Source organism: Talpa occidentalis, unplaced genomic scaffold (assembly GCF_014898055.3).
Source record: "Talpa occidentalis isolate TD23 unplaced genomic scaffold, MPIMG_talOcc4v2.1 talOcc4.7, whole genome shotgun sequence".
In the NCBI taxonomy this organism is placed as follows: domain Eukaryota; kingdom Metazoa; phylum Chordata; class Mammalia; order Eulipotyphla; family Talpidae; genus Talpa; species Talpa occidentalis.
Genome location: NW_023605083.1, coordinates 76717169 through 76732622, shown reverse-complemented (window position 1 = coordinate 76732622; position 15454 = coordinate 76717169). Strand labels below are relative to the sequence as shown.

Here is a 15454-nt window from a genome sequence, read left to right as displayed (position 1 = left end):
ACCCTCCTCCGGTGGCCGGGGAGCAGCCGGGGATCGAACTGGCGCCGCGGAGGTCGCAACCCAGCGCTCAACCGCTGCGCCACTGGGAGGCCCCCTATTCCTTATTGACATGACACCCCTACCTATACACTCTACCTCTCTTGAGAAACAAAGGATGCAGTTGCTGGATCATATGGAAGCTCCAGAAGACTGATGTAAAATATATATGAAATTTATAAAAAGAAAAAAAGGATGCAAAAATTTATTTCCCTTTGCTTGATATCATAATTGCTCTCTGACAAGTCCTTTCTCCTGGACAGTAAGTTTCTCTAATAGAGAAGCTCTGGGTATGTTTCAAAATGACTCATTTCCCCTCACTGCTACCCCTATTCTCCGAACCCCCTCCAGAGCCACCAGGACGTTTTTCTCCATCTTCGTCGTGACAACCTGTTCCTGGAAGGGACGCCCTGAAGATTGTGGCCTCAGAATTTCTCACGCTCAGTTACACTCAGCCTCCGATAATTGTCCAAATTACCATTAAGTCTTTCTACCAGTGTATGAGTCCAATGGCCCTGGAACAAGTAAGAGCATTTTGGTTCTTCTATCTCTTGGCTGTTTCTCTCTTTACATGTTTCAGGGTGGTAGCTAGCCCTGCAACCCCAGTTTCTGAGGAGCCCAAGAAAAGTCGTTGGTTTCCAAGTTGTCCAGATTTTTCTTTTGGTAAGGATAGGAGCGTGACTTCTGGAAGTTTCTGCCCTCGATGATAGCATCTTGTGTAATCAGGGTGCATCTTTTAATACTAAGAAAATAATATTGGTACCACACTATTAACTAACCTGCAGACTTTCATTCTGATTTCATGAGTTTTCACACTTTTTCTGTTCCAGGATCCAACAAAAGACAACACATTGCATTTAGTCATCCTGTCAGCTTAGCCTTCTTCAATCTCTGATGGTGTTTCAGTTGTTTTCTTATTTTTCTGATATCTTCTAATGGTTAGACTAGGATTATGATTTGGGGGAAGTATAGCACAGAAGTTAATGCCATTTTCACATATCATATCTGGATACATTATACCAAGGTGACTTATTGAGGATGTTAACTTGATCCATTGGTTTAAGTGGCTTAGGGAGGTCTGCCAGGTTTCTCCTCTGTAAAGTTTCTATTTTTCTCTCTCAGCTCTCTATCAGACGGCACCAGCTAAACTTAACCTATTGGAGACAGAAATATCTCTATCATTTATTGTAATTTTCTAACTTCTGATTTCTATAGTTTACTTTTGTTGCCAATAAATTACTCATAACAGTATGACTTCATGAACATTTATTCTATTTGGGTTATAACCCAATACTCAGTTGTTTGTTTTGTTGCTCAATTTGTTAAAATTTTCTGCTTTCATCTTTGTTTGGACTCGTAACTTAATCAGTCTCTGTATGTCCTAGGAAAGAAATGCAGGGTTCCTATCTCTCTTTGTGGGTGTCTGTCACTCCCTAGATTTCATACTGGTTGGTTGTCTTGTAACCTCCATTCTCTGATGGTTCAAGAAAAGTCATTAATTTTCAGCAATATTCTTTCCACCTCTTACATCTCTGAAGTCATTTGTTAAAGTTTGATATTGGTCAGAATCACCTTTCCATTTATCCATAAAATGACTTAAAACCCTTTGGTAAAACATGATCCAAGAGCTCACATGAGAATAGTGGATGTATAATTACATTGTAATTCTGACTCACTTGTTCTATCTGCTTTGAAGTCTTTTAACCCAGGCTGGTGACTTGAAAGGAAATAAAAATAGAAAAATCATCTCAGCGTCATTTCCTTTCTCTCTTTGTTCTCTCTTTGCATCATTTCCATTTGCAGCTCATTTGACAGCACCTGTTACACACATGCGAACCGTGATTCTAGCTGATTTTACATCCATTCTATCAATCATGGATTTTATTTTAGCTTTTTTTTTTTTTCCCTTACAGCACTATGCTCACACTCTGCTTTGTCCTCCGTGGAGAACACAGTAAATTATCTGAAACTGAAAGCTCACATTACTCCCATAAAGTGTAATAAACAAGTCAGGGGTAAGTTCATGCAACACACCATCAATCAGACCTCACAGAGGTGCAGCAGTAATATCATGGCAATGAAAAATAAAGGTTCCTAAAGCAGGCATACCTCCCAGGATCTTAGAAAGTAATGCAACACGCATTTAGTACACAAAGAAGTTTAAAAGTTGAAATGGGTCAGACAGAGTAAACATAATAGCATATCATAGATTTGAACAGTTACTTAGGGAAAAAAAAACCCTTACCTAATCCATCTGATACTGAGGTATTAGTGTCAAAATGCACCATCTTGGGTGATAAAGCACTATGAAATTTATTCTGGCAGAACACCAATGACATTTAAACTCTAAATTGCCCTTTCATCTTCCTCTCCAGAAAACCCCTGGAGCAGGTTACCTGAATGAACTGGATGACCTGTAGACCATTTGAATTGATAAGTAATTTTGTCAAAGAACAGAGAATTTAACTTTCTCAGTTGAATGTTAACACAACATTAAATGATGACACCAGAATCACTAGAATTCAAAAGAGAAGAAATAAAAGGTACAATATATTAATGAGCCACCAGATCTTACTGAAAAAAAAAAATGATTCAATAGGAGACAAAGGGAATTTTTTTGAAACTCATCCTAAAATCTGAGCAGCAGGAACTTTCAATGGTTATGTTTACTTTATTATTGAGGTAGAAATAATATTTTTTAAAGATTTATTTTATTTTTATGCATACAAGAGCTGGGGTATAGACCAGAGGTGTGGGGAAGGGGGTAAGAGGATTCACCAGAGACAGAGTGGGGAACAGAACAGGCAGACATTGACTGAAATACACTGCAGAGGGGAGCAGCAGGCGATTCAGAGGAGGTCTGCTGCACCACATGTGTTTCTCCCTGGCCAGGGATCGAGCTCTTGCTGCAGTGGCTACGGTTAGCTTCATAGGTTGCATCTTAACCCCTTGCATCACCAGGGAGGCCCGGAAATAATATATTTAAATAAATAATTCAATGCATTGTTACTGAATTTTTTCGGAGGGGTCTTTAATTAAAACCAGGGGTGGTTCTCTACACACTATTTTAGTTGAATTGGGTTTTGTGAAAGAGTTTTCATAATGATTGCCTTTTAAAACACATGCCATCACCCAGCTTTCTCTGCGCTAGGGAGGCTGACCCACTCCTTCAACATGCACAAGGGTGGGGTGATGGAAGAACTGTCCTGAGCATCTGGCAGTAAGGGCCTGAGAGTCCCAGGACTTGAGTGTGAGAACCGGAGCTCACTGATCACACTCTTATCTAGTGTCCCCACTTGGGGGAACAGGTCCCCTCACTAGTCTGCAAATCCCAGAAGGCAGCTTCTTCTTTGTAAGCAACTCCAAACCTATGGGATGAACCCACCAGACAGGAGAGCTACAGGCTGCCAGAGTGCTATTGCTTAAGTTTGTGTTTTCCTAGCAATAATGTGGGGGCCTGTGCTGTATCTGAGAGAAATACTGATGACTAGCATCCTTGTAATGCCCAGATTTGAAGACCTATTTTCTTAAACCTTTCCTTAGAAAATAGGATTGTCAAGAATATGATAGAATAGGAGAATAAATCATTTAAGATGTTAAATTGTGGCAAATTTGTTTTCTGCATCTACTAAGGTAATCATCAGATTTTTCTCCTTTCTTTTGGTAATATAATGTATAATAATGACAGATATTTTTGAATGCTTAAACGACCTTCTTTTCACACTTTAATGACTTGCGTGCATTCACTTTTCCCTAAAATATTTCATTCTCTTTTATTCCTCCCACTTTACTGGAATTTACCACAATCACAGTCCAGACATTAGTATTGTCCTTCACAGCAGAGAATGCTGAGACCAAAGTCAAGGGGAAACTGGAACATGATGGTGGAGGTCATGAAACAGCTGTTAAGGGGACCAGGAGCCTTTCATTTCGGGACCAGCCCAATCTCCTGAATGTAGATAGATGCACAATTCATAAACAGATCATATACAAAACAGAGCAGAGTGAAGATGAGAAGATTTGTTTTTGACGTGTACACATACATTGTTTTCAGATCCTATGATATTTCACATCATTTGCAGTTCATAAATGAGGAAAATTAATAAATTTATTTCCTCAAGCCAGTACTTTGCTATAAAAATGAAGGCTAAAAATTTGTATATTGTGATATATTAATGAAAACGTCATGGTTTTCCCTTATTTAATCCAAAGATTCTTTTTGCTTACTAGGTATATTTTAGAACTTGATATCTGCTTACAGGCTTACTGGAAGATCTTCCTTTTAATATAAGAAATATCAGGTCAAATTTTTTGATCTATGCAACATAAATAACAGAGACTTTATAAAAAGTCAGGAGATTATGTGATTCAAAAGGAGAGAAACCACAAACTGGACCTCTGACTTTGGATACCTCACCAGACTATGGGTGAGTCAATACCTGATGAGGGCATATGATATTACCACAATTAAAATTAATACAAATTATTTATAAAAAATTTAATTAAATTAAAACTATAATGAAAAAAAAAATCACCAGGCTCAAAACCCACATAGGTCTTGTCTAGAAGTGTATGGTAGCACCCATAGAATCTCAGATCGTTTCACTTGAACCTGTCCAAAATAGTTCATGTTCTCCAAAAATTTGCTATCTAGGAGAAAAGTCTCACATCTCCACAGATGATTGTGCTATGAAGCAACTGCTTATTAGTAGTTTAATAGAAATGGAATGATGCACTTGGGGAAATCTGTTTTGCAAGGTTCTCTGAAATTTCTTCAAGGAGACTTTTATGGAACTAGGATTTGAATCATCATTAAGATGTTACAGAATTAGGGCCTCACTGGTGGCGCAGCGATTGAGTGCTGGGCTGTGAGACTGCCGGCAGCCTCTGTAGTGCCAGCTCCATCCCCGGCCACCAACAAGGGTCCACATGGTGCGCAGACCTCTCCTGCCGTGCCCGCTTCTCCCCTCAGCAGTGTGCTTCGTCAGTCTGCCTGTTCTGCTCTGCTCTGGCTCTGGTGAATTCTCTCACCCTCCCATGCTTCTGACTGTACCCAGTGCTTGTATAAATAAATAAATAAACCTTTAAAAAAAAAAAAAAAAAGATGTTACAGAACTCGGGCCTCCCTGGTGGCCCAAGGGATTAAGACACAAGCTATGAAGATATTTGAAGCCACTGCAGCAGAAGTTGGATACCCGGCCAAGGAGTTACCCACATGGCGCAGCAGACCTCTCCTGATTTGCCCACTGTTCCCCTAAGCAGTGTGTTTCAGTCAATCCATCTGTTCTGTTCCCCTCTGTCTCTGGTGAATCCTCTCACCCACCCCCACCTCTATACCCCAGTTCTTGTATGCGTAAATAAATAAATCTTAAAAAAAAAAAAGATGTTACAGAACTATTGGGAAGGTGTCATGAGGAGAACTGAAACAGTGGAGTAAATGCTCAGCAGCTTCAGAAGGGATGGGCACACATACTGTTGTGGTGAAAGTAATGCACTGGGAATTTGAGCTAAGAATTCTTGGACAAAATGCAGAGCTAACAGTAATTCTATATTCAAACAGGCTGTGATGATTGTTTAGTTTCAGCTCACAGAGTCTCATTATGCCATATTTGAATTATTAAATAGTCAATATTTTAAAAGTACTTAGAACCATACCTGCCACTTCATAAATGCCTTATGTCTTTTTAAAAATAAAGTAAATAAAAGTTTCCTGTTATCCCACCACCTTTCTTGATATGCTTTCATGTGTTTCTTAATTTGTCCTGCATCATTTGATGATATAAGGCACTACAGTAGCAGATGGCAGTTTCAGTCCCAACTCCAGTCTTATTAGGTATAAAGTTGTTTTATATGTTGAAGAAGACACTAAACATAATTTTGGTGACCACAAAGAGAGTTAACAATGGGGCAAATTCTTCCATAATCAAAAATATGCTTAAATTGGAAGTAAATTTACCAGTGAAGAGTAATAACAACAACTTACACAAGACACTCTTGGTATCACTAAGATTATTTTCTTGGTATAAAAGATTATCTTTCTATAAGTGTGTGTATATGTAACTGTGTAATAACTATAAAACACAATAGCTAAGAATTGTGTGTGCCAAAGGGTTTATGGAAACAATCATTTGTAATCCAGAAATGATGTCTTTTTTTCCCAATGGTTTTCTAGATTAATTAAATCTGAAGGAGGAGCCGAGCATGTTGATGGCTCCTGAAATAGATATATAAGTTTGCACCCTCAGTTTCTGGCACAGAGTTCCTGAAATCCTTATAATTTCCTAATTATAAGCAGCATCTCTTATTCTGTAATTTTTCTTTGACTCTGACCCTGACACAGAACTCTTAAGATCCTTGAAAATTCCTAAGGGAAAGAGCAATAGGAGCTTCTTTTGTTCTAATGAGACTCTGAATAGGCTCATGGATGGAAACTGATCTCAAGGAAAATCAGGCAATGATACAAATTTGAAATTTTCAGCCTCAACCCTCATTCTTTTGAGAAGGGAGAAGGACTGAAAATAGTTAATAATTGATCATACCTCTGAGCAAACCTTCAGAAGGAAAACTGGAAGAGCTCAGAGGTTGATGAAAACATCCACACTGGGAGGGTGACACCCCCAGCCCCACGGGGACAAAAGGGAGGCCTGGGGCCCTCCCAGACCCCACTCAATGTGTCTCATCATCTGACTGTTCATGAGTATCCTTAACGTATCCTTTAATAAGTTGGTCAACATGTTTCAAAGAACCCTCTCCTGAAGGTGCAGGAGAGCCTTGGGCTCCATAGGTCTAGTGGGGACAGAAGGGACAGAGCAAGACATACTCCAAAAAAGAGGATATGTATAAAACACTAAGGATATCAGATACGGCTGCCTAAGACTAGACTCAAACCCAGGTCTTGATTCCCTGGCGCCAGTATATTCTCTTAAAGATCAGTACTTTAACTTCACCTTAATCCATTCCTGGCTTCAAGGTGTAAAGTTGAAAATTCTAAATTCTGGAGAATGAAGACTATTTGGGGAAAACTAAAAATAAATGGGGTCAAGACAATAAAAGGAGGAAATGCTTAATTCATGGATTGAAAATAGAGAGTGGGTCTGTCAAAATGTGTATGTATAAGTATATATATGTGTGTGCATGTCTGTGTGAGTGTGTGTGAAGAACATATCACAAGGAAATAAATGCCACTAACAAAACATCAGTTGATTTTCATTTATTTATACTTCTATTATACTTATTTATCTTTGCAAATTTTAAGTAATAAGTCAGTTTGAATTTTTGTCAGTCATTCTGAGTGAAGATGTGAAACAATAACTGATGGAAACAATAACTCAAATAACAAAAATTAAAAATAAACATAAAGCCCTATTAGTGGGCTGATGATGGAGCTGAGGTTATCAACCACATGGAAGAATCTATAAAGTTTTATTTATTTATGCTAGGTAAAATAAGCCAGGGAGAAAATGTCAAACACTGTAATGTATCACTTATATGTGGAATCAAATACAGATGAACTCAGAGAAAAACAGGAGAAGAGAGCCTCCCCAGTGGCGCAGCGGTTGAGCGCTGGGTTGCGAAGCTGCCCGCAGCCTCTGTAGCACCAGTTGGATCCCCGGCTGCTCCCCGGCCACTGGAGGAGGGTCCCACATGGCGCGCGGACCTCTCCTGCCGCCCGCTGCTCCCCTCAGCAGTGTACTTCGGTCCTTCTGCCTGCTCTGCTCCCCGCTCTGGCTCTGGTGAATTCTCTCACCCTCCCGCGCTTCTGACTGTACCTAGTGCTTGTATAAATAAATAAATAAATCTTAAAAAAAAAAAAAAAGAAAAAGAGAAGATTAAGTGATCTAGAAGGCAAAAGGTGAGGGAAATAGGAAGAGTGTAGTAAAAGTGTATAAACTCTGAGTTTTAAGATGAAGATAATCAGAGGATATAATGTATAACATGGTGATTATAGTGGATAATACTATAATGTACAAATTAAATTTGCTAAGAGTAGAAAAAAATGGAGCATGAAAAATGGAGATGAAGACAGAGGAGATTCTGAAGGAAAAACTCTCCCAGAAAGAGCCAGAATTCCCATGAAAGCTAAGAATTTTAAAGGCTGTGAAATTGATGGGTTCAAGTCGAAGTCTCCAAGAGATAACAGGAACCAAGTAATAGATCTAAACTGGATGTAGTGAAGAAAAAATTAAGGTCTGGGAGGCCCTGGGGGAGGGGCCCTGGTGCTGCCTGCTCCTCTCCTGGCCCCTCCCCTGCAGTCAGGAGTCCTTTGTGACAAGGTCACCTCTGTGATGCGGAGCTGACATTTAAGTCCCTGAGTTCCTCCCAGTGCTCAGTTGCTCAAGAGCAGCTGTGCGATTCAGATCATGGAGAATTTTCTCTTCTCTCTGGAAAGCATTATTGCCAATTGGCTGAGCTCCTGCTCTTTATCTTGGGAGTCTGATATCATCTTAGGCTTCCTTTGCGGACTGGGGCTCTATATCGTGATACTTCGCTTCCTCAACAGTATTCCATCCTTCCCACTGCCTAGGAAAGACAGAAACACCAGGAAGGTAAGAAGCCCTTGGGCCAGACCCAATGCCACAAAATTCTCTTTTCTATTATTTCCACTTTTCCAAATCATGAGAGAGACTTGTGGAGGGGAGAGAACAGATCATCTTTTCTCAGGAAAGAATAGAACCTCATGATCCTGGAGACAAGCCAGGCCAGCAGGGGTGAGAGTGGGCACTAGGATTTCTAACCAAAGATCTCAGACAAGGGGACGGGTCAATAGAGGCTCCAGACAAAGTCCCAAATGGCGTCCAAGGACAGGGTGCCTGAGAGGGGTGACCTCTGGGGGAGCCCGGGGTCCCAAGCAATGTACCCCAGGTGCCTTGCTGTGTTCAGCATGTGGGGCAGCTTCTCCTCTGCTGAGGTTGATGGGGGGTTGTACAGAGACCCTGGAGCCTCTGGCCATGATGGGGTAGGGTGCCGGTCCCAGGAAGCAGGTCCTACCTGACCTGATGGAGCTCAGCACCTCGAGACCTGAGGATTTGTGTGTCTTGAATGGCAAGGAATCCTTTCCCGTGATCTTCATGGAAGACAGAAAATATGTCAAGGCATTTTAGAAATGAGTAGAAGGAAAGGAAACCACAAGCTTCATTGGTTTAAAGGCAAAAGTCATGCGTGAGCACTGAAAGTCTGCGGCTGGTCTCGAGGGAGGACAGGGAGAAAAGGGTGACAGTTCCTTTTTTATTTCCTCATGTCTCAGCCACAAATGCAGTGGAAGGCGAGGAAGAGGAGCAGAAAGAAATACCAAATTTGGAAAGGTGAGAGGCTGGAGGTTAACCTGACCGAGATTTACCCCTTCTCTCCTGTCCCTGAGTGGCAGCTCCCAGTTCCAAGGTTGTCAGAGCTCAGTCCTCAGAAAACAGAGTCTCCTTGAAGGAGACAGAACCCTGATACCTCCCAGATTTCAAAGCTCAGAGGAAGCCAAGATGAGCCCGGAAATGTGTGTTGTCGGCAGAGACATACAGCGGGAGTGAACCAGCGGGGTCGGGCATGGGAGGTGGGTCGCCAAATAGCTGGAGTCAGGTTGTTTAACCTGCTCAGATTCCTCTGGGAGGCCCTGCCCATTCTGCCCCACAGAGCAGTGACAAGGCCTCAGGATCAAAATAACTTTTCAAATGACAAGGGCCCCCATAATAAGTCTTGCCATCATGGTCAGGCATCAGGTGACCTTGGATTCTAGAGTCAAATCCCCCAAAGGTGGTCTGGAGTATGTGGTTCTCAGCCTCCTGTCAGACTCCCTGGGTCCTTCCTTCACAATGTGACCCAGCATCTTGACTTACAGCTTATAAAGAATGCCTGAAAGAACTGGAGGAAGCTAAAAACCTGGTTTTACTTCTACAGAGGTACAGATTCTTCCCTTATGTGTCCTCTCAGAACCTGTGGTATGACCCTGGGACCACAGGCAACTTAGAGTAGACCGGGGTGGGGGGTGGGGGGGGATCTGGGGCTGGGGTGTGGCTAAAGTCCTGAGGTAGGTGGAGGGTGGGGGACTGGGGTGAGGACAGCAAGAGCATTATGAGTCAGCACGGGGACAGTAGAGGCTACAGGGGCCACAGGTTATCTGGCCTGACCAGTCCTATAGGCCCCTCTACTCCTACCTGCAACTTGTGCCTCCTGTGTCCTGCAGTCACCTGGAGAAGCATCCTGACAAGGGCGAATTTCAAGACACCAAAGCAGCACCTGCCGGAGCCCATAGGTCATGTTTAAAAGATCCTGCTCCTGCCGTGACCACCACCAGGTCAGTGAACCATAAAGAAGATAAATTCATTTCAATGAAAATCCCACTGGACGCCATCCTAAAGAGCTCACCTCCAGGTGACAAAGGGAACTCCTGTGTGGCATCTCCAATGCCAGCCATGGCAGGGTTGGGCCTTACCAACTATCCCTTTTGGCTGTGGTCCTGGTGGTGGGCAACTACCAAGGCCTTGTTCTTCCCCGCCTCCTCCAGATGCAAGCCCCAGCCGCAGCACCTGCCCCAACATCTGTCAGGGACCTCCTTCTGGGGAGGCCCAACAAGCACTCATGTAGAGATTGGTAGACCCTCATTTATAGACCCTGACGTTCAGAGGCTGCTGGAAATTTTAATTAGCAAAAGAGCACAACTGAGTATTTGGAAAGAAAATCATGGGTCATTTCAAAAACAAAAAAGCTCAGTTTACCACCTGAATTTTTTGGAGGACATTACATTCTCCCCACTCCTCCAAAACAAGGAAGAAAAAGTGGAGCAATTGTCCAATCATCAGCATCTCTCTTATATGCAAGACATAGGGGACTATTTACATCAGAAATGCAGTTGCTGGGGTCTTCCCTCCCTGCACAGTGAGTCCCTGGTGGCCTTGCTCATGGGTAGCACATCTCAACCCCAGGCTTCCTTTATTTTATTCAATGGAAATTCTAATTGCTTTCCACATACCAATCAGCCCATCACGCCTTCGAATCTTTCCCAGGCCGTATTCAGACCTCACCCTGGGGTCCAGATACAAACTTTGGCTGGAAACTTCCTCCAATCCCAGCCCCGATCTTTGTCTCAGGATCAGACCCATCATATACCCCATCACCCAATTCAGCCACAGATTAGGTACTGTGGGGTATCTAGTCCTACAGACCAGAGCAAGGCACAAGCCTTTATCCCAACTGACATTCAGTGTCAGGAATGGTCCGTGTGGCAGACACAGCTACAAAGAATGTCTTTATCCCCTGAGGTACAAAACTCTGAACAACTGTTTAGTCAAGTCCCTCCCAGGCTTTCTGAGGACAGCTACGCCTTCCAGGCCCACAGTGCAGTGTGTGTCCCTCACGGGGATCTTGTCAGGGGAAATCGCCAGGCATCACATCTCCAGGAGTGGCTGCTCAGAGGTGACCATCAGGATGGCCTGCCCCACAGATTCCAGGCTGTGGAATCAATGCAGCCTCAGGGACAACTCCCAGGGGAGTTCCCCGCCCTGGGCAGCCAGCAGCCCTCATTGTCACCCATGTCGTCATACAAAAATTGTTGGGCTGCACAGGAGATAAGTTGCAGTTTCCCCAGGAAGTCCTACAGGAAGAATCGACTTAGGATCCTACAAAACAAGAAATTAAACAAGGGTCTAGGTCTGAGTCTGAGGAGGATCTCCAAAGACGAAAGCAAAGGCTTGGTTAATTTCATAGTGAAAGTTTTGCTACTTATCTCTGAGGAGCTGCAAAGACACCCAGCGAGGCCGTTCATCAGTAGCTTAGGAAGTTGCTCATCCAGGGGCCCAGAGGGGAAACAGTTAGAAAAAGTCTTGAAAGCCCATTTGGGCAAGAAGCGAGGGCAGGTCACCGAGGGTTTGATCCCGGTCAGTGTGCGTAGATCCTGGCTTGCCGCCAACCTGGCTTCATCCACACACAACACTGAGAGGGACCCCATAAAGCTAGCACCCTTGAAGGGTCGGGCAAGCTGCCTGAACACCTCCCACAAGCTTCCTTTCCTCAGTCCACGTGCTCGACAGGAGCTGGAAGCACATATGATCAGGTTTCGGGTAAGGCAGAAATGGGGCTCTTACCCCCAGCCCTTTGAGGCCATGCATATCAAGGAATATGAGGCTAAACCAATGTCCGTTCCAAGGCCTGGCTCCCCCAACATAGTCACTTGTGAATCACGGACACAGTCTAAAGACAATTTGGCTAACTCCTTGGGAAAACCTCCTCAGGCCTGTCTGGAAGAAAAGGTTTTAACTAAAGAGTCAGTTTCCACCCCCATTCCGGTGAGCCCCTCCTCTTCTCCCTCCTCTGTGAGAGAAGAAACCCAGAAAGCCCTGGGAGGGACCCCACCTGACCACGACCAAGGTCTGTCAAAGGTTCTTCTGACTGGAGAAGAGAACAGGCCGCCCATTAAGACATCAGTCCCCAGCCCCGTTAGCAGTTCTGGGCAGAGCGAGACTGTGCTGGAGGCTGAGATGGGAAACCCAGCGCCCACTCCAAGTACAGAAATGACTACAAATAAACTGAACGAGGAGACCGGGGATCCAATCACACAAGAACTGCCCCAGAAGATAGCAGCACTGAAGAGGAACTTAGAGGCCAAATCTACGAAGGTCAAAGAAGACTTGAAGTTGATGGAGACCAAGGAAGCCCCTGCCTGGGAAGTCAACTTAGGCCCCAGCGAGCCAGACAGCGCCCCAACTGGTGATGTGAATGTGAAGAATTCACCGTCTTCCAGGTCCAGTAATACCATCTTATCACCTATTGCATGTAATACCCCAAATCCAAAAGAGCCACACCTTAAAACAGTGACTGCCAGTAAGTTTGAGATCCCAGGGAAAGTTGTTTCAGAGAAACAGCCTCAAGTCCATGCCACTGAAGTTCTCCCTAAAGACTCCTGCACTGAGGGGCTCCTACTAGATTACGGCACAGGTGTGCTCCTCCCAGGCTGTACCACCACCGTGCTCCTCCCAGACTCTCGCACAAATGTGCTTCTTGCTGCAAATACCTTGTCCTCTGCAAAGTCACTGTGTGATATCCAGGAAGAAAATGGTAGTGGAGACACACCAGCACCTCAGGAGACATTAGACTCTGCACAGAGAGGACAAGGCAGCCAGGAGCATCAGGAGCCAACAATACCAAAAGTTAAGGGCGAGGATGAAAGGAAGACACAGACCTCAACTGGTGAGACAGTGCATGATGACACCCCAACTGATGAAAGGGAGGATGTCCTTAGCCCAATTGATGAGGAAGAGAAGGACAGCAAGCCCAAATCAACAAAGCAGGAAAAACATTCTCCAGAAGAGAGGACTTCCCAAACCAATGAGATAAGCCACCCTGCTCAGGTCGGGGAAACGGAAAAAATCCAGGGGAGCAAAACCCTCTTGCCAGAAAAGGAATTAATTTCTCCAGAAAGCTACCTTCGAAAAAGAATGCGGCACTTTCTGGAGTGTCAGAAACGCAATAAAAAAGACAAAGGGCAGGAAGAGCACCTTCAAAAAGCCAAGCCTGCACCAGCCACTGGCCAGAGCCAGGAGGGAATCAAAAGAAGGTTGACAACACACAGAGCTATGGAAGTGCAAATGATTGCAGCAGCTGTGGGACACATTCTGGTGGAGAAATTGGGACTATCCCAAGGAATTCGAGCTTCAGAGGTAAAGCAAGACAAAGAACAACGTCAGGTCGCAGTAGGTCGGCATTCCTGCTGCCACAGCACTCTCACCCTCCCAGCGCAACAAAGAGTGATGAGAGACACAACATGTAGTCATCAAGCAACACCCCAGGGACACAGTTGTCCTATCAGAAAAGGGGCAGTGAGACACAGGGTCTTGTCACCCAGAGAGCAAGGGTCTCCAGCTAGACCTGGCCAGCACAGGCCAAGGGAGGCAGGGCCCTGTGACCACATTCACCATTCCCCAACAATCCGGCTTGTGAACCGTGTCTTGTCTGGACCACCAGCACGTGCTTCTCCTGTCTTTACCGACAGGAAAACAATTCAAGAAAATGTTCAGTACAGGCGGAAATCTTTCTTTCCTCATAATTGTACATCTTCTCTGTGCTAGTGACCTTTTATCAGGACATTTATTTCATAAAATATATGTATGTTCTCATATTATGTGATCTGTGCCTTTTTGGCGGGCAGAGTAGGGGTCAATTTCCCTCTTCTGAGGCCCTGCTTTGATTTCAATAAGGATGGCACCATGGAGGGAGGTTGAATGCCATGTGACATACCTGTCCTCACCCTGGGCCCTTGATGCACCCTAGGATTTCACATCACCCTACTGAAAAACATAAGGAAAGCAGAACTTGCCAAGATGAACAAGATGTCTTAAAACCCAGGCTAGGTCCTGACTCAGCCATTGTTTCCTGCTTTCTCCCTGCTTCAACTCTTCTAGGGGATGGGTGTGCAGAGGCTGAAATTCTCAGGCCTCGACAAGTGTAGGAGATGGCTGCATGCAGTTGGGGGTGCTGGCCCCAAGTTCAGAAGTGGGAAGAATCTGCCCCTGTGTCTCTGTGAGCATAGATGACACCTGGCCAGGGCCCCTTCTCTCCCTGATGACAAGGATGGGGGTTTGAGGCGGGGGTGTGGTGGGAGTGTGGAGAGGTGCTGAGGACCATGTCCACCTGCCCCAGAGGAGGGATAGACCCTCCTGGGCAATGGAGCAGGGGCAAGACTATGCCCTGTAGCCCTCTGTGTGAACAGAGTGGGTGGTGTGGGCAGGTGCAAAGTAGCCCAGGATGGCCCAGAAACAGTCGGGTGACCTAGCCCTCATTCCATTGCCTGCTGCAAGCAGAGTGGGAAGGAGACATTAGGGTTCAGTGACTGGATGGCCTCTCCGGGTCCCCACACAGGCCATCACCATAGCCCAGAACAGGCGAGCCACCTGCAGCTCCTCAGAGGCGTTAGGTTCCCAGAGGAGCAAAGCGCTCAAGCAGCGAAGGTTCACATCATTCTGAAAGGAAATTTAAGAAGTCTGAAAGAGACTGGGGAGCTTAGGAGGGACTCACAGGGTTCACCACCACTTAACATGGCTCCCAGAGGACAGGAGTGGCCTCAGTGGCTGAGGGACTGGCCTGGGATCCCTTGGCATGTCTCTCTGGGCTTCCAATCAGCTTGCTTCAGAGACTAGTGTAGAAAGATACCCCCGGACAGGACCTGTTACAACAGGCCTGAAGCACCTGTCCAAATGGGTGCAGGTGAGGATGACTCTATGCTGCTGCTACACTGGCCCAGCTGCCTCCTAACTGCCTGTGCACCTGGATACTGGAAACACATAGAACATCCCTGCAGTATTACATGCACAGGGCAGTGGCCCCACCTAGGGGTATCACTCCCTAGTTGGGGTCCCCTCCAGGAGATTCCTAATTCCATGAGGGGAGTCACCTGCCCCCAGCACCCGTCAGTGACCCTCTCCTGGGACCTGGACCCAGG

General features: G+C 45.0%; 1 protein-coding gene and 1 long non-coding RNA gene across 2 annotated transcripts; both read left to right on the top strand.

Moving 5' to 3' along the window:
* The first annotated feature begins 389 nt into the window (after window positions 1-389).
* Window positions 390-2484, top strand: LOC129144838 (uncharacterized). The gene is made up of 3 exons (XR_008549553.1): window positions 390-560; window positions 1950-2051; window positions 2412-2484. It is a non-coding gene; the product is annotated as an uncharacterized LOC129144838 (long non-coding RNA).
* Window positions 2485-8370: 5886 nt separating this feature from the next.
* LOC119232310 (spermatogenesis-associated protein 31E1-like) lies at window positions 8371-14126 on the top strand. The gene is made up of 4 exons (XM_037494297.2): window positions 8371-8582; window positions 9281-9338; window positions 9863-9923; window positions 10208-14126. Exons 1-4 carry the CDS (start codon window positions 8397-8399, stop codon window positions 14082-14084), a joined length of 4182 nt encoding a protein of 1393 aa, XP_037350194.1. The 5' UTR covers window positions 8371-8396; the 3' UTR covers window positions 14085-14126.
* The last annotated feature ends 1328 nt before the right edge of the window (window positions 14127-15454 follow it).